Genomic DNA, 25,489 nt, shown 5'->3' on the forward strand with positions numbered 1-25,489 from the left:
GACAGAAAGACAGAAAGACAGAAAGACAGAAAGACAGAAAGACAGAAAGACAGAAAGACAGAAAGACAGAAAGACAGAAAGACAGAAAAAAGCCTACTCCAATACTACTCCAATTGCATTAACAGAAAAATAATCATGGCAATATCTTCCCAAATACCAATTTTTGGAAGGCTTTTCTACACAAAAAACAGCTCTTTCACTGAAAGATTACTCATCTGGAATRTTTCTCTATATGAAGAAAGCAGAGCAAGCTGTGTTAGCTTAGAGCATATGGGACTTCAAGAACACTCAACGTCAATAAATATTCTAGACTTATAAAGAGCAGCACAATATGTCTATATTTTTTCCTTTTATCACTGTTCCCTTACCTTTAAAAAACAGAACACATTTTATCACATCCAGTTTAAAAACAAGGCTCCTGTTTTGAGCTACAAAACTGTCACCCAGAATAACTGATCCCTCCCTACACATGTGCACATAACCAAGGAAGTATTTCATGAAACAAAAAGACAAAGCAAGCATACATATGCCTAAGTGATAAGTATTAAAACCCTGGGCAAAATTCACATCTGGCACATATACAGAAAAACTTCAATGAAGAGAGGAGAGAAGGAGCCTGTTGGAGATGAGACTGGAATCCAAAGGTTCCAGAGGGTCTTCCCCAAGCACCCTTCAAAACCCTCAAGTGATCCACAGTCCTTTTCCTTCTGCCTGTAGGAGATGTACACCTCAAGGACAGGCATTAAGCCCTCCTTCCATCTGGCACTGCCCAGCTGCAACAGGAAGATGCTGGTAGCTAGGGATTGTCATTTTTTTAATGATGTCATGGTCTAAAAGCAAAAAGCAAACCCAAAAAAAGCCTACCTGATGTGCAGTCTAATTCCCATTTATTTTCCTTCTCTTTTCTTTAGCACCTTTGTGCATTCCTAGAAGTTAACCAAGTTGAAAATTGCAGTCAATCATATCTACTAGAGAAGCCAGTGCAATTTAATTCAGAAGTGCTACAGACCAGTAGTGAATAACTAGACTAGATGACTCTTCATTATAACAATATTTAAATAGCAAAGGTTCACTTCCATCTAGAGTAAATGAGTTACTATTTATAAGTTTTAATGACAATTACATTCCACATTCTCTCTCTCTCTCCCTCTCTCTCTCAAAATGCAGTTATTATACCACTAATGCCAGTCACATCATGGGCTGCTTGTGCTGATTTTACATGTCTAAGCGCACCTTTTCCATGGGCTGCTTGTGCTGATTTTACATGTCTAAGCGCACCTTTTCCATGGCCAATGCAAGGGGGAGGAAGCAAGGGGGTTACCACTTATGCTCATTTCTGATCCTTCCAATCCCAGTACCCGTCCCCAGATTGGCCTCTGGCAGGAGTCCAGAGGCTCCAATTCATGTCTTTGGTTGAGGTCTCTTGTCAGAGGTAAACTCTGCCRCAGTACTTGTAAGCACCACGAAACAGGCTTAGCTACGTTTGTGGGCTCCAAAGTCTCTCTCAACCTTGAACATCTGTCTATATACAACAGAATGACGGTAATGCCGTTTGTTAAAATTGCGACTCCAACACTTACTGTCTGATTACACTCTTTTAAACTTTACTTCTTCACCATTCCTCATTAGGCCTAACATAGAAAGCTGATTCTGATGAGCAGGTTTTCCTCCCAACACTATTTCTAACGAGACACCAAATTCTAAAACATTAAAGAACTCATAAGGCAGTAGGGAAAATTCTGGATGCCTCAACTCTCCACCGCCTCCAGACACAACTGAGGGGTTGCAGAGAATTAGATGATGTTGCTCAAGCCATGAACAACCAGAGCCTATGTAACTCAGGAACAACCAGAGCCTATGTAACTCAGGAACAACCAGAGCCTATGTAACTCAGGAAGGCTGAGTCTGTCTGCTTGTCTAGCTCAGCCTGCTGCTCAATAAAGCCTATCACAACACAACAGCAGCACTGGAAAACTCCACAAACTCCATGTATTTTTAGATCACAACAACTTTACATTCTTTATGGGTAATACTAGGGTGACAACACTTCTTTACAGCTCTGTGAGTGTTGAGTTACCATGTGCAGGGTACTTGTCTGCTGAGAACCTCCATCCTACCGAATGCCACTTGCTTTGGGCCTGCAGGATCCAGTCCATGGCTTTCAGGATTAKAATGTCCTAGACTGACTCCATCTTCCAGAACAGAGGCTAGTGATCACACTAGAACTGGCAATAATACTAAAGTTGGGCCATATGCTAAAATGTACACTATAAATACATGCTGAAGTTTACACTCCAAAAGGACAGAGAGCTTGGTTTAAAACCAGAAACTGTCCCACAGTTCCTGTTAAAATTAGGGGCATCACACTATGGAAGAAGAACTTCTTTTTCTAGCCTCATCAGAACTCTGAGCACCTCAAAAGTTAACTGCAAATATTTCAATACCTAAAATGAAAACTGCTCATCTTTCAAAGGTTCTCATCCACAAAACCTGCCATCACAACCATTTAAATACAGCTTGGGAAGGTACAGAATAACCTTCTCCCCACAACTAACTATTGCAACGCAATGCATCCTTCCCCCCCAGGACACAGGAGACTGTACATCACCCGAAAAGCAGCACCATACTGCATCCTCACTGCATCAGGAACGAGAGCCCTTCACCTCCTCACTTCCAGCCTCTTCCCAAAAAGGTTGTTGTCATCAGCCCTTCAACTTTGGGAGACAGGCATTAGAAATCAAATGCAAGGTATTGATCTTTGTCCCTTCCTCTCTCTCTCTTTTTTTTTTTCTTTCCTCCTCTGAAAATGGAATTTAGCAGTGGTTTTCACTCCAGCCTACAAGATTTCACATCTCGGATTACAGGGATTTGCAGTTAAGAGGAAAAATGCTTTGCTTCTGAAAAACAAGAAAAGGAACAAACATGTCTATTGCGCAAAAATCCTAAAAATCCTACTTCTATAAACAACGCTCCATTTCCAAAGCACATAGATTTCTTAAGTTCGGCAAACAGACCATCTGCGCTGCATTTGCACAGAGCCACGTTCATTCATCACTTTCAAGTCTAATTACGAAGTCGTTTCCCTCTTGGCAGCCTCTAATGGCCAGAAGAACTGGGTTTAACATGCTCAGGATACCCAGGAATAACAAATACCCGTACGTCTTAGCAGCTGGGCAATTTGTTAAGAGTCTTAGGCTCTGAACGGGGAAGGGATTACTGAGAGGCAAACATTCCTCCTCGTGTGCTGCTGTGTCTGGACCAGTCCCATGGGTCTCGCTTCAGCACAGACTCTCCTAACAAGAGTCATCGGCTTTCAACATTAGAGGAAAGAAATCACTAGCTAATCATTAACTAATCATGTTCATTAGAACCACCGAATGATGGAAATGATTTCTCAGATCRTGCAGTTTACCCTTCCCCATACAAGAGTGCTCCTCACTGTACATTAACCTGAGACATTTCCAATGGTAGGTCCTTGTCAAATGGTAGGTTGCCCGAGCTCCTCTCCACACGTGTAAYTCCCAGTGCTAGAGAATTCACTATTAAAAGTCCTTCTGACTTTCAGAAGTTTTGCCATATTCAATTCAATCATTTTCCTGCTCAGAAAGTACCACTATGCCCTCCAACTTGCTCTTCATTTTCTTCCTCTACATGTGCATCTCCTACTCTCTATGCAGGAGTAGTCCACTCCTACTTACAGTGCACGCTTCCCTTAGTTCAACGCCTAATCACAGTGTAACAGAACTCGGATCCTTTATTCAGATTCACCCTCCCATCTTCTTTTTTACCTTCTTGATTGRTATGCGTTGTTCTATATTCCACATACAAAATGAGGAAGAGTAGGAGCTTAGTTCCTCTAGATATGGATTTCTAAGCATACATTTTTAAGCATGAATTAGAAATAATCTTTTCAGAAATAATGTATTTTGATACTGAACAWCACCCTTTTAATGATTCCAAAGTACTATTTCTTATAAACATGTACAAATCAATTCTGTATCACAAAACTGTTTGACACACAGATACTGCAGACGTGAAAGATGTTCTGCCATCACATGAGAACACAGAGTTTCTGCAGTATTTTCAGCACTTTCTTTCTTTCCTTCTTCCTTTCTATCTTTCTTTCTTTCTTCCACTCACTACAGACACACTTTCAGTGCTGTTTACCTTAGCATAAGCATTTGCCCAGTTACCAAAGCAAATAAGCTCCTAAATGAGTTTACTAGAGCACTACTGGAACTTCGTTTATTTGCGGTCATACTTCAGTGTACCGGGAAAGTGTTCATTCTTTAATATACTTAGTAAAGGCAACTCTGTAAGGAGATCTTGCTTGAATCTCCTGCTATTAAATTAATAACGATAATTTCATTAGGGAGAGTGTTAGATGTTGTTTAAAATTATGGCGCTATGGCTTGGGAATGCATAAATAAATAAAGCACCATGGCAGACCTGAATGCAGCCAGTGTTTGACACGGACTAATGGCTTCTGCAGCGACACAGACTCTGCCACATGAAGCAAGGAAAGATGCAACCCAGGAGATTTCTTAGCTCTCTTGATCCACCTATCACTGGTTATAATAAATTACCAAGTCTATTAATTTATATGTGCCAGATGATGAGAARGGATTGATTAGTGAGCTCTACAGAGGTACTGGAGCAAAACATTCACACTTTTTAAACCCACAAGCTTTAGGCAAAAATAAAAAAAATTATAATGTGTTAATGAATATTTGGTAAAGCGCTCTGAAGAGCAAAAGCATTAGGCAGATAGTGAATGCTATTTCACATCTGTATACCAGATCTGAGTTGTGCAGAAAACTACTCTCACAACTTGGCTGAGGCTTCTCAGCAGCTCCGGGCACAGTGAGGATGAGGAGACGTTACCTACCCAAGGGCTTTGGGATGCAGCACATTCTGCACAAAACCCGCAACCCACAGAATCCTAATGAGGATTTAAACTGAGAGGAAAAAACTTCTACAAAGTTGTATCACAGACTGTTCTTCATTGGCAAGACAGGAGAAAAAAACGCCAATGGAGGGAACAGGGAGACAACAAAAACAGGTGTTTCCTTGAAAACTTCAGTATGGTTACTAATAGTACAGGAAATGGATCTCCAGAGGCCACAAATCATTAGCATCTCTAATGCATTTGCAAATTCCTACTGTGCAAAATCAGCCTGTAAAAAAAAGGGGCCATTTCTAATAAGTGCCTTGTCTGGTTTCCTACACCATTTAATTTCAGAAGAATTTTATGAGAACCCTGCTACATATTTAACCTCCCATCTGGTTCAGATTTGACAATGAAATATTTGTGTGTCCCACCCTGTTCTTTTTAAAGCTCCCAAACCAGATGTCTCCAGCACAACACGACTGCAGCAGGTCACACCACATTCTTCAGCAAGCTGTGCCAGGCCTACTACCCGCTACAGACAATTCCAGGTAACGTAAAATTGGGTTATTTACCCCCTAAAAGAATGAAACCAACAAATAAATACAGAGCCTCTAAAGGAACTGCGTGAAATGGCCGATGAACATGTTCTGTATTTTATACCTCCAGAAGGTTTTATCTTGATGAAGTAATATTTCTGAGAGCTAAATACTTAAACAATTGCAGCAYGGGGAGACTTTTCTCTTGTTGGCTTGATTCCAGAACACATTTTTTGCAACTTCTATTGTGAAAATAGGCACACAGGCAGGTGTTCTAACATTGTGCTGCAGGGTGGGAAGCATTTCTAGGAATTTTACAAGTTTCATAGTGGAATACACTACATTAAAAAAGGATGCTCATGAAGATGTCTTGTGTCAGCTCCTGTATTAATTCCAACAGAGAAAGTGTTCATCTGTTAGCAGTTTTACAGCACAGCACTATGCAGCAGAAGATGCTTGCCTGTCTAAGCAAGGAAGCTGAGGGGCTGACAGGTCAGAATGACACCTTTCTTGTCGATACCACTGGCCCTTCTGCAATATAGAGGAATCTGTGCAGATGCTGAGGTTGCTCCTGTTCTAGCAAAAATGTGACATTTTTTCATGCAAATCCAACACGGCAGAAATAAACTTGCACTAGTTCGCGACAGGAAAAAAATATTTTATAGATAGGAAGCCAACTTACAGAGCCTTTCAAACCTAAAACGCTATAGCAGCAAAACAGCAAAACCGGCTATAATCCTTCTTCAGATGGAAACTRAGCCTGTAGGCCCTGTCACAATCCCAGCAAAGCGGGAGGTTACAGAAAGACTTTGCTGCTTCCACAAGAATCCCTTTTCAATGCTGCACTTGAAAGGACAAATATACCCCCTGATTTTTTTCACACCTTTTCTCCCTGCACCGCAAAGTGCTTAAATATAGTAAGCATATGAGTAAATATAGTAAGTATATGAGTAAATATAGCAAGTATATGAGTARTCCCATAGGGAAGTCCATCAGTATACAGCATATAATCATATTCTTTGCTTGATGGAGGCACTGTGCTAGGCCAGTGCAACAACCATGGGAAAAGAAAGAAGTTAGTCAGGAGTCAGGAAATAAAAGCAAGTTAAAACCACAGAAAAGAGCTAAAGGGCATGAGAGTAAGCAGAATCCTTCCTGCTAATGACATGAGAAAGGAGGATCTCCACCAGCTTACCTGTTTATGTCAAATTAAATAGGCTTAAGTAGAAGTCACAAATAGTGCCCTTCTGCCTGTAGAACGAATTTATTTAATAGGRGAATTCTAGAAGCATACACTTGTGATACACACAAGAACATACACAAGAAGATACACTTGTGATTGCATAATGGTATTTTAGGGTAATTTATTGTAAAACAAATAAATAGCTATCATTTTCATAGCAGTCTTACTTACCTTCCYCTTTCAACTGCCAGGGCATCTATTTCGTCAAAGAAAAGAATCGAAGGAGACACTGCTCTGGCTTTCCTAAAGATCTAGAACAACAACAATGAAACACTCGGTTTTAAGGGATGGATTTTTTAAAAATAGAACATTATCACCCACCACGCACTCCAAAAGCTAAGAAATCACAGAACAAAAGTCTTGCAATCTTTTTTTTTTTTTTTTAATAGAACTTTCCATAGATATCCACGACACTGTGCGACAAAGGCTTACAGTGAAAGCTGTACTGAATCSTTAATTTGACATGGACCACTAGGCCAGAGCAGGAGGAGAATAAACAGCACAGAATGTCCCTTGTTTTTTTCCCTTAAAAACTCAAACTGCAGGAGGTCTTCTTGGAAAGCTTAAAGGTAACCTTATAAGCCCAGAAAAAATTTGAATAACAAGAAAAGCTTAATGTATAACATCATGCACCGTTTGCACCTTCTCACCTCTCTCACTGCTCGTTCGGACTCTCCAACGTATTTATTCATCAGCTCAGGTCCCTGAAAAATTAAGAAGTATATGTATTATATTTATATACAAAATAATTTAGACAATTTATCAAWGCTACTTTACTGATATTCTGTTAGGAAGATTTTTAATAATTTATCACTTGCAAAAGGCATTTTACAGCTTACCATCTACACATGGTTACCCAGGGTAAAACCCTGTTTTCTTCCATTTGTCACAGGCCTTTGCCATACATGTGACAATATTTATAGATCAGTATTTTATCATGATGTCCACCTAACAGTATCTGAGAAACGGAATTAACAGAAACAAACCAACAGAGGAAAGACTCTGAGGTTCCTGGAAGTTGCTAGCCCCACAGCAGCAGCAACAYGGGGGCTGGCATTCAGCCAGAAAGATGCATTAGAGGAAAGCATTCACCTGTACACTCAACAGGCATCTTATCCATCCAGTACTTAAAATTACGAAAGTTGAAAAAATGAAGAATACTCCAAGTGTTTTCTGTCCTGCTGAATCTCYGAGGACAGGCTTCTAAAAATGCTTCTTTGTGGAAGCATGATTCTCACTGGATTGGTTGTGATGATGGTAGAAAGCCTGGTTTGCCTCAGCCTTGACSTACAGCCACTACCAATGACTACCTGGCGCTCTGAATGAAATGAGCCAGTGGCTCCACTCTGCTTTCCAGGGCRCAGATGTCCACAGAATTCCACCAGCAGGAACGACATCCTACTTCACAGTCTGTAAATTGAACAAATGCTTTGAGTACCTTCAGGTAAAGCTCTGAGCAGAAGCTTTAAGGAAGCTTTAATCAACAGTTACACTAAAATTAACTTGCACTAGAAGACAGACTTTATACGTTGGCACTGAAAGAGGTGCTGATGCAACTGCTCTTGGAGGGAGAACATCTGGAATTAYGACCTAGATCACCAAAATGTAGATTTATCACCCTAAAAAGGCTGGACGCTTTTTCCAAACTCCCTTTTCAGGCTTGTATTCAGCCTTGCAGGAGGAGTACTGGCTTTATTTTCACATAGGCATGACTGGAAAGCACACATGCACTTGTACAGGGAAGGGAATATACCCTAAAAAGAAAAGCTCGGGCTATCTGACACCAGCAGAGCACCCGTGTTAGAGCACTGTGCATGTCACAGCCCCCAGCTGCCCCGGCCCTCACCAGTCCTCACRATCACTGCAGAGGAGGACCCATAACAGACCCACAGCAACCAGAGAGCAGCAGTTTCCCCGGGGGTCCTGCTTTTGGGGAGCCCAAAGCGGCAGCACTGAGTGCGCTCCGCAGGCCCTGCCCACAGTTCCAGATTTCTTCCACTACCCTCCCCTGCAGACCTTGGCTTTCAGGCCCTTCCTCTCACAGGCCACTTCGCTCACAGCAGCACAGCAGGCAGCCCCACACAGACTCTTCTCGTGTGACAGACAACATCACAGAGCCCGMCGTGCACTCTTCTTTTGTCTGAGCAAAAATTGCTTAACACCAAAGCTGCTCTCTTTGAGYTTCCGGGTACAATATCACTTCAGATGCTTGGAGTTTTATTTTTAATTAAGCATTAAAATATGACCAAGGAAACATCAAAGCAATAAATAGTGTTTAAAAGGCTTCCAAAGGGAATTATTTTGAGTGCATGGTTTTGCTGTAAGCTTTGACATGAAGGTTTTTCCCATTTTGCTCTTCATTAAGCAGGAACATCATGTGAAAAAGCAGTAGGCATTAATGACCTGAGTCTCTTAATGGAGAATTTTCATAAAAGTTGATTTTAAGGCACTCTCATAGTCTACTTCTCAGACATCACCAAAACTGCCATCAGGACCAAGGTCTTTATATTACAAAGCAGCTTTGAACTCCTGTTTTACCTGGCAACAGCGGAAGAGTTTCCAGAAGAGAAAGAGCACATCGAAGCAGCAGAATTGGTAAGCACTTTGTCTAATGCAAACACGTGAAACCACAACAGAAACGCTAGCAGTGCTCAAAGGCGCTTGGTGGAGAAACTGGGCCGGGTGGCGCTGGCGCAATAACGTGGACCGGAGCGCGGCCTTCCCCGCCGGAGCGCGGCGCCTTGGAGAGCTGTCGCAGATCCCCTGTGGATGCTTCTTCTCCACCACTTGTGGAGAAGAACTGCACTCAGTCAGCAGAGTGACACTTGATAAAACACCATTTGTGACCTAGAGGTACCCATAATGATTCATTTACAATCTGCCTACAGCTGCCCAAGATGCCCCAGCAGCAAACGGTGGGGATTAAGGAGGCGCAGCTCAGCCCGTTGCGCAGCCAGCCGTGTTCCGGACAAAAGGATGTGGAGGAACAAAACCTCTTCYTCTGGCCGTGCACACGCTGGCTCCAAAATCTACACAAGGTTTGGAGGAGGAAGTTGGTAGCAGCAGCTGTAGCAGCCATGCATATATAAGCACATCTCATTTGTGACTTGCAATCCAGACGAATAGTAGTAAACCTACGAGCTCAGGCACACTCCATTCTGCTGAAATATCCACAGCTTTGTTTACTCATATGTATAACACATTGCTCAGGAGGGCCGCAGGAAAGAGTTAGCAAGACAAACAATAAGACTTCCTCTCTTTTAACAGTAAGGCTATTTCTAATGCAGAGGTTGCACGTGAATTATTTTGTAACTGCTTAAGCTATTGGAAAAATGTTTGCTCATAAAATGCATTATATTTCCTYGTTAAGAATAAAGCCTGATTCTTCCCTTTTAATGTTGCTGAGGGATTTAATCTGCATCATTCACAGGTCTAGGCAGCTTTTAAACCTTCATGCCCCATACAGCTTCACCATTTTAATCGCTTCCTCTCCCTCTCACTTGCTTTCTAAAGGACCTTAAAATAAACCTGCTGACACCTGTCTGGGGTTTTAAAAACTTAAACAGGTACTTGTAGGTTCCTTGTAGGTTCCAAAACATCTGGGGAAATAGGTTAGCAAAAACTGTGAACTGCAGTCCATGCAACAAAGTTTATAAAAGCAGTGCAATTAAATTGCTCAAGGCAAATACAATCTCCATTTTTCTTTATCAACATGACTCAGAACTGACTTGTTTCCCTTTTGCTGTGACTAATAAACTTCAGTGACAATCTTTCAAGGCTTCTTTATGTAATACAGAAGCCAATATTTGTAGTGCCGAGTGAGCTCACCATAAACATTGCATTAAAACGCTTGCATGCCCCAGTGCATCCGAAGGGGGCCCTGCTCCGCGCTCCCATTCGGGAGGATTCCATGCGCTTCGGAAGCGCTGCGCAAGCACAGGCACCGCACCAGCAAGGCAGAGGTGAGCTCCTACCACAACAAACAGGGCTGCAGTAGATCTAGAAGATAACCCGTCCTCGTCCTCCTCCACAAAGACAGCCGCTCACAAGCCAGCCCTGTTTGCCAGGGGTTTCCAGCACCCCTTCTCACTCGAGGCCACATGTAACCGCGGTGCCGTGCGCTGCTCCGGCTCGAAAGGGGCTTGAGAGCGGCAGGGCAAATCCCGGGCAACCTCAGCAGAGGCAGGAGCTAGGTGCTAATAGGAACYAGCCTTGAAAAAGAACTGGGAAGGAAGCAGAAAGGATTACTTTTGGGGTACATATTCATTTCAGGGGAGTTTATGGCAAGACTGCATATTTGCCTTATTTTAGTTTTAGTTGAATGAAACACATTCAAGCCTTAGGACGAAGAGAGTTCATTAAATTATCTCAAATTGCTATCTCTTGTGGAAAATGTTATTTAAACATTAGGCATTTCTCAAAACACGGGGCACATTAGTTTCACTATCTGCTAATTAAACGGTGTTACTGTAAATCATGTCTTTCCCTGATTTTATCAAATCTTTGACAAAGTATCTCCTAAGGCCACATTGCTTCTTCATTTTTAACCTTAGAAAACTTTCTTTCACTCAGTTAATCACCACCTTAAAACTTTCTTTCATGCTTCTGCTCACAACCACAGCCCAAGAAGAGCTTGCTGAAATCCCTGTCAGAAAGCTGAACTATCTTCCAAAAACCCAGTGACAGCTCTTTGCAAAGCAAAGCAGCCGGCCTTTCCAAGGCTTCGTTAATCTGTTTCAACTGCGGCAGCCAAGAGCTGAAGGGAAAAGCAGAGGAAACTGCAATTGGAAAATATTTTGACGGAATTGACCCAGATGACAGACCCAACTTAAGCGCATGGCATGCGCAACTCAGGCATGGGGAGTGGTACAAAAGCATCTGCAGGGTGATACAGAGAGTTAAATCAAGCCAAGGTGAAGCCTGAGCTCTAAGAATAGTGTATATTTTCGCAATTACTCCTAATTGAGAAAAAAAAATGATTCTTTCAGCCTGAACTCTTGAAAAACAGAAAATAAAATGTCAGGAGTATTTTCTACTTTCTCAAAATTCTTCTCCATAGTTGGAGTTCCTACCTCATGTAAAACACACCAGTATTTTAGAGCAAAGGTGCACACGTCTGCGCTATAACGCTGTAACACTGGTTTGTTCAGTGTTCATGTGCTCCAACATCTCTTGCCACTGTTTTTTTGAATCCTGCTTTCATGCTTCACCATGTTTACAGTACTCRGCATGTCTCACTTAGAGGGCTGAATTCCAACGGGTTTATCTTCTGAAGATCTAAGCTTTCTGAAAATTTAAGCTGTGTTTTGTCACTGTCACTAAGTTAGTTTTTGCTTTGTTTTGATTTTAAACAGGCAAATCTACAAATGCTGCTTTCTAATAAGAAAGCAACAAGCAGCTAGAGCACAACCAAAGCTTCTAAAACCCTTGCAAGCACGTACAAGTTGCGAAGTTTTCTTGTTCCTTATCTCCTAGGTTCAGACAATCTAGTCACAGGGTAGAAAATGGCCCTCTATGTCCGCTGTCCATACGGCCCTGTGCAAAACAATCCTCACGTTAGCAGTAACTCACCCTCTAATTCCAGCGGCTTTGGAGCAAGTCCGAGTTAAGGCAGGATGCCACCAGCCACGCACAGCTCCTCCCGGTTCTCCTTGTGTGCTCAACCCAGGCACACAAGCAACTCAAAAGGCAAAAGAATTATTCTCTCCCATTGACTCTTAGGACACTGTCAGCTGCAAAACCCCTTARCATGGGGAGATTAAACTTATCCAGAAGAGATGTGGTGCTACCTACCAGGCTTACAGCAGCGGAAGAAATTCCCATGATCATTCCGACACAGGCTAAAACCAAACAAGCCTGTTTTCTTTATTGTTGGTAAAGTTAATTACCAAGATAACATAATAATGCCAGAAAAAACATCTGCATGGATTCTCTGCAAGTTGCTTCCCAAAAAGTCAAGAGAAAATACATGAAGAARAGCAATGTTCACCAGATTCTTAACAAAATAACGACACAGGATTTTCTAAAAAAGCATATAAAGTTGAGAGAAATAAGAACTCAAGCAGATTCAAAAGCACTGATAAGGCAAGACTGATGTTCAAACACCAAAGAAAAAGAAACATCTTAATTTTTCATTTGTTTACATAGTCTTATATCCAGCTCATATCCACAACTGCAAAACACTGAAAACTCTCCAAGAAGATAAGAACAACTAAGTTAAACTTTTGTAATAGCTTTTTTGGTAAAAAAAAGTATTAAGATATTTGCTAAAACGCTGAAAAGCATCAAGAGCTTTAGAGATTTAGAAAGAGGTAGTGGGAGGRATCAGGAAGGGATATTCCCTGGAAGCTGTTGACAGCCTCCTCCCCCCAAAAAGTGAGCAGACACCTTGTTGTTGACTGAAGGAACAGTCAGGTGAGGAAATGAACATGAAAAACTCCCTCAGGGATTATATGTAAAATTGCTTTGTTAGAAACTAACAAACAAATCTTTTCTCAGGAAAAGTAAAAGGTCACTGCTCTTGCTAAAATACAGCTGTAAAAAGCTTGGGCCAAGTATCACACAGTTTGTGTTCAGAAGGGTCAAACATCGTACCAATAACCCTTCAAATTCCACCACAGATTTCAAGAGAGCACAAGACACACGACCAAGGCTGTTGCTCCGWCTCCTCCGCCTAGCAATCGCGTCTAAGCCTTGCCTGTTTCCCACACCTTGCTAGAGACGAGCGAGACACGCTTAGGCCGCCGTGMCTCCTATAGCACTATGACAGGCAGCCCTTCCAAAGATACCTGGGAATGACAATTGTGAAGAGATCCCTTATCATCTAGCAGGAAACCTTACCGAGTGCCCAGCAAGCTGCAGAGACGCTGCGCAGGCACACGTGGAGAAGTAGAGCCCAGCTCTGCTGGCTGCAGGCCAGGGGCACCTGAGCAGCACCGCTGATGTTCACAAGCACGACACAACCCTCATTTTCCCAGAGTTGGACTTACAGTGTCCAGGAATATTGAATGTACTGTGCACACACAGCAGGCTCCAAACAACACTGGACCAAGTGAGGGATGCACATAATGTACCTGGTCTCTTCCCAGGTTTCAGGCACACAGGAGAGAGAATGAGGCCCAGCAGCAGGTCCCGCAATTCCTTCTCCTGCAGTCCACTGAGAGGGACCCCACAACCCTGAGCCTCCTTAACTACACTGAAAGAACATACATATTCGCAGCAGGTATGGCAGGCATGTTTCATCAAGTTCATTTGTTTGAGTCAAGAGAGCCTGGAATAATCAAGCCTGTGACTTATCAAGCAACGCACTTCTGCTTCAAAATCTATGGTAGATGCTGGTATCACTTACTGGAACAGCCTTTTGAGACACAACGAAGGGAAAGGGAAAATAAACAATTAAAAAAAAAAAAAAACTCTCTCATTTTAAAAAGTTCAACATATTTGTCCGCTGCTTTGGATTTATTGCAGGAGTACATGGAATAGAGATGAATTCAAGCCTGTTGTGCTTTAAAAAGCACAGGCAATGATGTTTAACACATTTAATACGTGATGGATGGTGCCTTTTCTGTCCAGGAAGCAAAGGCAAAGTTAGGGAAAGTGGGCTCCCTTCCCTTCCTGGAGTCAACATAGCCAAGGCTGGACATACTCCAGAGAAGTGCCTCGTGGAACATCTGTACATTGAATATTTGGCAGTTCCAGGCCACGGTACTTAAACTGACAGAGAATAAAGAGCAGTTTCCCCAAGCTGGCCACTTCTGTTGCGCTTGTCAATAGCGATAGTTTTCGTACCGCTAGAAAAAAGGCACAGTGCAGCAGCGCTGCACTACTGCCTAAAAGCACCTCGTGTAAAGCCCCTTGCAGAGGTGTATGGGTCCCGCGCCGCCCCGCCACGTCGCCGGCAGCGGAGCAGGGGAGGAAGCTCTGCGGAAACCACCGCCACACAGAGCTCTGCAAAGGGGAGACGGGCAGCGGAGCAGCGCACGCGGCCCTGCTGCCAAAGAGGCGCTTTTAGAGCAAAAAATACTTAAACAAATGTTATTTCTTGCACTTCGTTAACATGCTGACACAGCTGCAGTCCCACCTCATGTGGAATCACTCTACTGTCTTCTTTTTTTGTTCTAAATGTCAAAGCTCAATATTATTATTACACTTCCATTTATGCTTTTTCCATATGCCCCACAGTAGTCAACTAAAATGATTCASTGGCAGTGAATCCCAAAATATCTCTTGACTTAAAGTGTTTCTCGATGCTGAGAGCGCATCCCACTTAGCCGTGAGTACACCAGGTATAAGTTACTGTGAAACCTTTCCAGAAGCTGGTGAAACCAAATAATTTCTTCTGAGAACAGGTCAATAGGGTGAGAAACTGATGCRATGAAATATCATTATTAATATAAAGAAAGCTACACTCTCGAGGAATGAAAAGGAATGTAAATGAAAAGACAACAACATTCCCCTGTAAGTAATTCTTAAGAGTAAAAAGATACTATCCAATCTCAGTCAACTTCATAGAGTGCCTGAACAACCTTGCTGTTTTCATTTTGAGAAACATTTAAAATAATTCTGATTATTTAGATTTTTCACTAAAATAAAGCACTTAAATGCTACTTAATAGCTTACCCATCCATTCAACATATTATTTCTGTGCTTACGCATCTAATACACGTTATTTCTGTGCTCTGATTATGGAAAAAAAAAAAAAAAAAAGAACGCATACACACACACAAAAATGGTCCTTTTCATTATAAAACACAAATCTTGCTTTGGATTTACAAGATGTTTACTGTAGAACAAATAAGGACACCAAGTGCCACCGAGTTCTAGTGCTGGCAGCTGGCAAACTGCCCTCAGCCAGTTGTTACCCTGGAAAAAAAKAAAATGCAAGAATAAATGTCCTACCTTCACTGCCAAAAAGTTGAGACCACTTTCATGAGCCAGAGCTTTTGCTATCATTGTTTTAGAGCACCCAGGAGGGCCGTAAAGCAGCACTCCTTTCGGTGGCTGAATCCCCATTCGGATGAAGGAGTCGGGGTGCTTGAGCGGCCACTCGACTGCCTGTTTCAGTTTCAGCTTGACATCTTCCAGTCCTCCTATGTCCGACCACGAGACCTGCAAAGCAGTTCATTCTGTTAAATTCAGACTACAGAGCAAAGCAGAGTGTTTCTACTGCACAGAAATATAGAAAGTAACAATAAAGCAACCAAATATGATATATATGGTATATGATATATCATATTTACTTTGATGTCTTCCTTGAAGAAAAGGACTACACGTGTTCAGGAAGGTTTTATTTAGAACTGACACAGGAAGGCCCTCCCCATAGACGTATAATCCTATTAAGGTGAATGAGAGTAAATATTAGGAATTTTAGGGTTCTATCACTTTCCAGCACTACCACTCCTGATCACCACTTGGGCACTGCAGATTTGACCAGAAGCTTGAAAACGAACACCAAAATACCTACAGGAAAATATATACATATTATACAATATATATACAGGAAAAAATAACATTCAAAACCAACCACAGCTAGGGGYGTGCTCTGTTACAGACCCAAGGCAGGCTTGACACCCTGTTCACAASAGCAGACAGGTCTAAAAGCTGCTACACTTTTCCCAGCCACACCATTGTAAGGGGGCCTGGGAATGCTGCCCCCAGTGCCCCAGCCTGCTCCCGTGCTGACAGCAGCCTTTACAACCCACAGCAAATATTGAACCCATCGAAAGGCACCTGCACCAATTGACCTCCTCTCTTAAGACACTCTTCCAAAAATGTAYTAGACATAAATCATCCTTCAACTCTGAAAAGTCAGATAGTTTTGAAACACAAGCAGAACATTACCAAGACCTAAAATATCAGCCTTACTCTGACTTGGAAAACTCCTGCCTCTTCCCTGTTTCCATTTCCCTGATATCAGAACACTGACTGGAAACCAACAGGAAAAAGCTGCTGAGCGAAGCAATTCAGACTAGTATTGAAGCGGAAGAAAAACTGGAAGCAGTGCTCAGCATAGGCAAATTGTACACCAAATAAAACTTCCCATTAATTGTCAGTCTTCGACAAAAGATAATTACAAGGATAACAGAAAACAAACACAAAAGATGAACCTACATGGGGTGCAAAGGCTAATTGGGAGGTGAGGAGCTGCTGACCCACTGCTGGCAGTATATGTTGTCTTTCACACTAGGAATAAGTTACAGCAACTTTAGAAAGAAAATCTTTTTATTTTTCTTGGTTACCAAAAGCTCCTCGTTCTTAAACAAATATTTGTAAGCCTGAGGAAGTGCAATATATGTAAAGCTGATAGACATCGCCTGCTAAGAGTTTCTGAGGGCAGAGGGATCTGCCAAAGGCAGATTTCCTTTACAWGAGAAAAAGAAAAGGTACAAAAGAAACACAAATATAGTAAAGGTCAGAGCAAAGAGAGGAATTAATTGGAGGTGGTAGAGGAACCCAACAGCAGAAAGAGGAAAGGTTTTAGCAGGGCCATTACCAAAGCAGCATACCTGTCAAYACATCTTTCTGAAGAGCTATTTCAGAGCAACATCACAGAAGAATCCCTTTCTGTTCCAYGATTCAAGAACAAATCCAAACAAATCATATTAAAAGAATGCACATAGACATAGCACATCTATGCGCATAAGTAGCATGTGGATGGAAAGGGCTGAGAGAGAGTCTCTATGTCCAAAATGAAACCATGTGTCCGAACTCAGCAAAAACAGCTGCTCAGTGAGAAGCTTTGCAGCGCTCTGGAAGGGAAGAGGGACATGGGAAGACGAATTCTTACCATCTACCTTAGCGCAGGGTATCTTCAGATCTCAACATGTTGGAGAGAGACAGGGAGACACCACCACAGGGCAGTGCAGCTAAGACCTGACCACTCTTGAAAGCCGGACACATGGTTTCTCAGGCAGCTTCTCCTCTTCCTCAGAGGTGGTGTCTGAGCTAGGCATCAGTTAGTGCCTGTAGTTAGAACGTGGCTTTCTGTGCTGCTTTATTTTTCAGAAGAGTGAAACTTGTTTGCAGATTCCTAATTACCACAAATCATACGGAATTCAAGCCGCAATGGTATTAAAGGTAAAAACAGAAAATAAAGCACTGTGTTTCTCTGCTTGTCAAGTTCAAAACAAAATATTTGTTTTCTCCTTTTAGAAGCATACAGATAAGTAGAAAAATCAGCCCACTAACAGTAAAACCTGCAAAGCAAGAATTTGTGCAGATTTATGTAGGCCAATATGTGCTTGGAAGAGCTGGGAGGAATGTTTTCGCAGACCTCAGTAACTTCCTGCCTGTGATTAACACAGATGAGAGTCCACTAATTAGAACAAGCTGCACATCCTTGGCTGCCTCACAGCACCTGCAATGAGGTGGGTCTTCCCGCACCGGGGAAGCGGCTTAAAAGCCTGGCCTTAGGCTCAGCTCGAAGATACCAAGACAGTGCTCTGCTCCAGGATGCAAGACACCACGTTTTCAGTCCCACCATCATCTCAGSTCTCCCCAGGTTAACAGACCTCAGAATATGATGCAGATCAGCAACTCTCCAGAGGCAGCGAAGCAGCAGCAATAAAGAAATAGAGCAGACACGCAAGGGCTGGCTCCTCTGGAACCTTTGGGCTGCAAGGATGTGGATCTGAGCGTTGAATTGCAGTGAGGGGAGCAAAGTGAGCAAGCACGTTACACGAATTTCAGAAGGACCCAAAGGAGAGGGAGGAACAGTAAYCAGAGTGCAACTCTCCAAACAACTGCAGTATGAGCTTCTTGATTTAAAATGTGCAGCTTTTATATGTCTGGGGCGGGGGGACACAGCAAAGTTCAAGAAAGGTTCGGTAAAAAGTCTGTAAAAATGGAAGACATGATACTAAGGGGAACCTGGAAGACCTGTATTTTTCATTTGCCTTGCAAAGGAGGGTGCAAGAGCCCACACTAAGGGATATAGAAAGGCAGCCCACCAAAAAGTGCACCCAACACTCCCACCTACACCCACTTCTGCTCCCCAGCACCAGCCTCGCTTTCCATGGGCCCTCCCAAACTCACTTGCCTTGGCTCCTTCCCCACCGATAACCTTGCACACGCCTGGAACACAAAATTGCTCAGGACGTGCCACAGGCAGCTCTTTCACAAGCATCTACATAATGCACATGACTACCATGGGCCTTCAAGCATAGGGCAGCACAACATGTGTTGCAAATCAGCTAAAGGGTGCATTAATAAAGAAATAACTGGTTGGTCATAAGAGCATTTGTCAGAAGCAGGCTGCAAAGCAGCCCGAGACATCATGAAATAAAGTGACATTTACAAGGCCACCCAACCAGCTCACTTCTCTCAAAGCTTCTTCTTGTGCTTTAGCTACTACCCCAAGTACCTGCACAACAGAGGAACTTGTGCCAGGTTTTAAATTAAAAAGACAACAGAATGCAACAGAGCAATTTAGCTCTCAAGCCTCCTAAACTGACAAGATCTACAATCTACAATCTGAAAACTGCAGAAAGATTTGAACACTAGTTTTCCCATAGAGCCTACTCCAAATCTGCCAGATTTCAGAGAGCAATTCAGATCTGTATTGACTAAACAACCCGGAGTTTATGATACAAGAGATTACTAATGTAGTTCAGACTCTCCTCTTCTGTTTGGAAAAAAATTCCTATAGCTGATCATTTACTTCATGCTTAAAGCTATTTTTAGCAAGGGTGTTTTAGATGACAAACAGTGTTACAGTCAGTACAGCCACAAAATCACCTGTCCAGTTTGACAGCTTCTGGGGCAGAGGGTAGCAGGCTTATGCACACAAAGTATTTGGAGACATAGCAATACAAGATGTGTAAACTAATGGGCATGAAGACAAGTAGCCAGATGGAAAAAAAAAAAAAAATAAATAAAATCAAAAGTTAAGTTTCAGGAATTCAGGAATCCAGCTTTCCTTAGGCAACCTGTCTAGTTATGCCAGCTTTTTCTTTTTTTTCCCCAACCRTAATTTTTATATTCTAATATGAACGCAACAAGTTGTGCAAGTAAGGCAGTTTGGGTCGGTGTAAATTACTGCAGAGCACATAAGTAACATATCACAGTACACCTTGGCCAAGAGCCAAACAATAAAGTGCTGAATGGAAAAGTGGCCCGAGTCCATRAACCACTGAAAGAGAGGAAGGTAGTAAAGAGGAGCAACTTATTAGAGAAGTGGCAGCCAATGTTAGCAACAGCTCTGTGACAAGCAAGTCATTTTCAAGGCTTCCCAACAGGTGCTGGGGGAGTGGACACTGGGGCACAGCAGCAGCAAAGTGGTGGAGGAGGCAGCCTCGGGCCCCAGGGYGGTGGGACAAGTCACTTGCCCTGCGACTGCACCGTTTGGCTTCTCAGCTATGGGGTTTCAGCACAGCCCAGCGCTTCAGCATCCAATTAACTGCAAATGTTAGAGCAATCAAGCAGGCACGCAGCTCTAACCGCAGCAGTTAAACACGCAGCTTGAACCAGAGAAGCACAACTGCATCTGCAAAATTAGATTAAGACAGAGCTAAAAATCAGTATTAGAAGCACGCAACGTGAAGTATTGCATACCCTCCTTAAAATAAACAAAAGGTATCCACAGAATTAGAAACTGTATTACATTTTCTGCTGCAAGGCATGTTCCGAACAACAAATCAACCATGTAAATCCTCTGGATAGCAGTACATTAAATGCCAAGGACTGGCACTCGGACAACAACAAACATGTGAAAATAAGACATAYTGATTTGCTAATAAACATGAAACTGCACTAGGCGAGGTTTAATAACAACCATCACAAATGGGTTGTTTAATGCATTTTGCTGCAGCCTCAGCAATGCCAAGCTCCTGCCACAATCCCAGCGACTTGAGCTGACTTCAGGCACCTCCCCACCCCAAATATCAAGGACAACTGTGCAACTAGCCTTGGTGGGTGACAAGGCTGGAGACTTTCCACTGCCCTGACTTCTACAGACAGCTGTGCCAAGTATTACCAAATAATCAGGCTGCTCCTCAACATGTATAGGTGACTTAGGTGTTGCAGGCAGACCGTTCTGCAGCCCAAAATAACAGTTAAATGGAGCTTTAGCAGCCCGTGGTGGGTGATGTGGGAGGGTATGTGTTTTGAACAAGTCTGTTGACTCCCACACTTTAAACTCAACACAGGATGCCTCTAGTGGGAAGGTTCAGGGGACAACGCTAGCCTGAATTGTAGGGAGACCAGGGCCAAATTCGCTATCACAGATTCCCTGCAGGATCTTGAGCAAGTCAATTACACGTCTAAATTACACTATTTAGCAGCACTCTGTCCAACTCCAAATGTGCTGGTACACCTAAAAGGCCCAGCACAGCAAGAGTGGCATGAGTCCAAGAACCAGTAGCCCAGCAAGCAACAAGAGAATTAGCACTTCTGACTCCCAGCACGAATTAGCCTGGGAGGATATTGCTGCTGCTACCCCATTTCCAGGCAAAGCAGTCTAGGGGCCAGCCCAGGTATTTCCACCCAGCTCTCCACTGCGCAGTGGGAACCTTTAACAAGCCAAGTGCGATCCCCCAGCTGGCTGTATGCAGCATCCTGCTCATGAGTTTCATTTCTCATTGCTTTAGTTTGGGAATAAGGGCTTATAATGGCAGAGGCCAACTCCCAGATGCCTCGTCTTCATGCAATGAGATGTGAAAGCTTTCTTCCAGGGGTCAAGGAGCTTGGGGAGCTGGCACAACTGCTTGCAGAGCGAAGATTTACTAAGATTACCTACAATGTTTTCCAGTGTTTCTTAACGCAGATCAGTTCCCTGGTCCAGTTTATGTTGTGCCCCTGTGAACTCCTGTAATACGTAACTGAGATGGGCAGGTATCACTCACCCCTCTATAGAACAGGGGAGTGGGCTAAACATGGCTGCAGCTGGCACTGTTAATGTAATGTCGATGCAATGACAGTTTCTGACATGGTCACTGCTCAGCACTAAAAGCTGCCTATGGAATCTATTTCTGCCCTAAAGTAAAACCATGTAATCTCACTGAAGACATGCAGGACACAGCAGGATGAACTGCGTGCCTGATATAAAATGACCCCAGTGAGTCTCCTCACAGATTCGTTTCAATACACTTTTGTTAAAAATGCTATCACTTGGTTTCTACTCGAATTTGTTTCTGCTTATCAAAAGGCTCCACTTAAACAGCTACTCAAGGTTCTGCGTTGAGCAAACACCTTACGCTTTTTACTCCAGTAACACACGCACCACTAACAGCTCCAGGGCAGGAGATACACTCCTGCACTACCACCGCTTTTGCAAGCATTAAGAACTTATGCTTGGGTAACTGAGTCTTCAAAGCCATAAATAAAGTAGCATGTAAACAGAAAGACAATGCATAAAACTTTTTGGCAGCTTGAGGCTTTCACTTCAAAAAAGGGATCAGTTTTGGGTGGGCAGTTCAATGTCCTACTGCCCCTCTTGCCGGGGCTCTAACCATGGCTGGCGCACCGCGAAAAATAACTTACTTTGGGCACGTCGACTGCCACCTCGCGCATGGCGCTGGGCCTGACCTCCTTGGCGGCCTGCAGGAAGTCCTGGCGGGCAATGCGCACGGAGCCGGCCACCTCGCTGTCGAGCGGCGCGGCCCGCGCGCCCAGCGCGCGCCGCAGCGCCCGCAGACCTGGCGGAACACCAAACACAGCAAGGTGAGGGCGGCTGCCTCCCGCGTCCCCAGACACCAAGTGCACGACCAAACACCGCTCTGCAGCGCTGGAAGGGAAATTGTATTGAAAGAGGTTTCTCATCTTACAGGATAGTCCTGAGGAGAGAGCAAGAAAAAGAAGACTTTGTGATTACAGACAAAAYATAACTGGAATTAACTCCAAAATACAGATGGAAAGAGCTTGATCCCTGCATGCCCCCAAATTAGGCTAACAGTCAAAAGACAGCAAATGCCTATAAAGTTATTTAAACTTATTTTTAAGCCACATGAAAGGAAGGAGGATAACAAGTATTTGAAACAGGTGTTAAATTCATTCCAGACACTTGCAACCTTTGCCCATTCCTCTAAGAGCAGGACTGTATTTTCCAGCTTGCTCTTACAACGATGCTGCTGCTGAGGTTTCTGTTACTTTCACCAGGACAGTACTTTGCTATCTAATAAAATGCCAGGCACCAATATTTTTCTTGATAAAAAACATGCCCTGTTTTTCACATTGCTTTTCAACACTGAACAGCTCTTCTTTCCTCTCAGTGATTACACTTTTCCAATATACACAGGCAGATGTTCTGCCTCCTTCTTTTCTGCTTGGCACAATTACTCATGTACAATACCTATAAATTTTAATACTAACTCCCAGCTTTCCCCTATAATTCCATCCTTCAGAAGCTTCAGAAGTCCCACCCACTTGCACTTTAATATATCAGCACTGTCCTGGCAGCACTAACTGCCACCTGTAATCTCCCAGGGCTTCTGCAAACAAGGGAACTTCTTTCCCAGGCATCTAAAATGCCCAGAAGCATCACATTTTTCCCACTACATCATTGTGCCTTTTACAGCCTAATAAAATTTGGACATAATTCCGTTTCCAACCTTGCTCTATGAACTGGAACATAAATACCTGATTTGGGATATCAATACACGATGAGTATAAACCTATATACTATATACATTCTATATCCTAAACACACACGCCGGGATACCACACACGCACATGCAGACATGTAATATAACCTGCCATGCTCTACAGAAAGTGAGGCAGTTGCTGTGATAGCAGCTTGTCACGCATGACCATTAAAGGACAAATATTTATTAAATGCTATCTATATTTAGCCAAACAAAACATCAGCCAGTGCTGCTCAAGAGCACATCGAGCACAGACACAGTGTCAACTTCCAGGGCTTACTGTCTTTTTCTGTGGAGGTCCCTGTAGATGCAGCCCTACAGGGTTCCCGACAATGCCAGGAATTCTGCATTTCCTACAATATATACAACGTGTGAAGAGATCYGATCCGTCCCCGGTGAACCCGTACAGCTGGTGTCTCTCCCAAAACTGCCAATTATGACAGGGGCCGAGCACCTGCATTCAATACTCAGGCTCTTAATACAATAATGAAAAAAASGTTTGTAATTCATGTTTTCCCCCCGTGTGGAACATCCAGAACTAATAAGATATATAAATAAAACATTCCAGGAGGCCAAGGAGGAAAATGAAAACCTAGCCACCAGAGGACAAATATAAAGTGTAACTGACTCATTTTAACATCCCAGACAATTTTCATCATTCTTCCTCCCCACCTCCCTCTTTTTCCTTCCTCCAAAACAGTTCACTTTAAACAAAACAGAAAGCTTAAGCAAGAAGACACTGATTCATCCAGATTTAACATTTATTATATCCAAGCAACTAACAAACTGGGCATGTTTCGTCTAGCACCGTGGCAGTAAACATTTTTGGGGGCAGTGGGAAAGGTTGAGTCCTACAGTTAGTTTTGGGTGAAATCGGGTCATATTGCACTCTCACTGTAAAAAAAAAAAAAAAAAAAGAGAGAGAGAGAGATATCAGAGAATAAATAACATGGTTTTAGACTGGGTCACAAAGAAAACAAGTAGCTGTTGGAGATCTCTGTCCCCTCAGGTCCGAGCTTAATACAAAGCCTGCTAGAGACCGTCTAATCATGTCATGTCTCTCTTTTTTCTTTTCTTTCCCTCTCCTCATTACATGAGAAATTCTTAAGCAAGTTTATTTTAGAAAGCACAGAGAAACAACCACCCCCACCCCATAAAAATGGCAGGGAGAGCGCCGCTCCTCAGGACTGCTGCTGCTGCTGGGGCTTCGTGTGGGTGAAACTGCAGTCACCGGCAGTGGGCTCGAAAGGCAGCAGCCTTGATCCAAAGCAGGAATCGGGAGGTCACAGCTTTCCAAACAAAGCCTGAATTCATTTCGGCATGTGCATGCACACGCCACGGCACAGGTCAGCATTTAATTGAAACAATGTTTTACATTAAAACAACAATAAAAAACAGATTGAAAAAGAAAGCACAATTCTTCCTGTTTCCTCCTGTTATCATAATCATTCTTTCCTGCACTTCAAATTGACCCCTAACCAGAGGGAGGGRGAAAATTCCTATTAACAGGGGAAGAATACAGCTGGCCGTTTGCCTGAGGGGACAAAAATCACATCCTTGCCTTGAGACACTGAAAGACAGACATAACACAACAATAATAATAATCATGCAGGGCTAGGTACAAAACATGCTGCTAGAAGCAGCGCAGAGGAGGCAAAGGAGGTAAACCTTACAGCAAACTTTGGCTTTATAACTATATAAATTATAAAGGGAGACAAACTGAAGAATCAGACATCGTACCTCAGCAAGCATTAAGCATCTCAGCTTAGCAGCTGAGCGTCTTTAGCAGGGGAATGTTTTGTTTTGAATATTTGCCCTCCTTGTGCACTGACATGGAGCCCAGCTTTTGCTAGAGCCTTGCTTGCTCCTTCTCAGGTGCTACAAACTCCCAAAGGAGGAAGGAGCAGCAGCACTGACTGACGAGGCCTAGCACTGGTACCTTGCACTGCATTTTACTGCAGCGAGCGTCCATGGGAGGGATGTAGCCAGCCTGCCAAAGAGGCTACCCAGACAAGGCACCTAGCTACAGACTGTGCATTTTGAGCAAAGGGACACGTGCCTGGGCCCTGGGGCTATCCTGTCTATGACACACATGTCACTCCGAAGGCAGCTCTTGCAGCACCGAACGGTGCCGCAAGTATGAATGGAAAAAAACCRCTAAAAAAAAGAAAATGGAAAGATACAGCCATAATAAGTTCTGCATGATTACAAACAACGGAAAATAAACAGTTTGTTCCAGCGT

The 25,489-nt window shown here is 43.1% G+C and overlaps 1 protein-coding gene across 1 annotated transcript in view; it reads right to left on the minus strand.

Moving 5' to 3' along the window:
- Window positions 1-25,489, minus strand: part of SPATA5 (spermatogenesis associated 5) — a 154,500-nt gene that overhangs the window by 115,168 nt on the left and 13,843 nt on the right. Inside the window, exons 6-9 of the mRNA XM_026051973.1 lie at window positions 22,148-22,302; window positions 15,569-15,778; window positions 7,321-7,374; window positions 6,842-6,921 (exon numbers count right to left, since the gene is read on the minus strand). Of these exons, the coding sequence (XP_025907758.1) occupies window positions 6,842-6,921; window positions 7,321-7,374; window positions 15,569-15,778; window positions 22,148-22,302 (499 nt within the window). The remainder of the gene's footprint in view (window positions 1-6,841; window positions 6,922-7,320; window positions 7,375-15,568; window positions 15,779-22,147; window positions 22,303-25,489) is intronic.

The sequence above is a fragment of the Nothoprocta perdicaria genome, unplaced genomic scaffold (genome assembly GCF_003342845.1).
Source record: "Nothoprocta perdicaria isolate Ctin4 unplaced genomic scaffold, notPer1 scaffold_81, whole genome shotgun sequence".
NCBI lineage: Eukaryota > Metazoa > Chordata > Aves > Tinamiformes > Tinamidae > Nothoprocta > Nothoprocta perdicaria.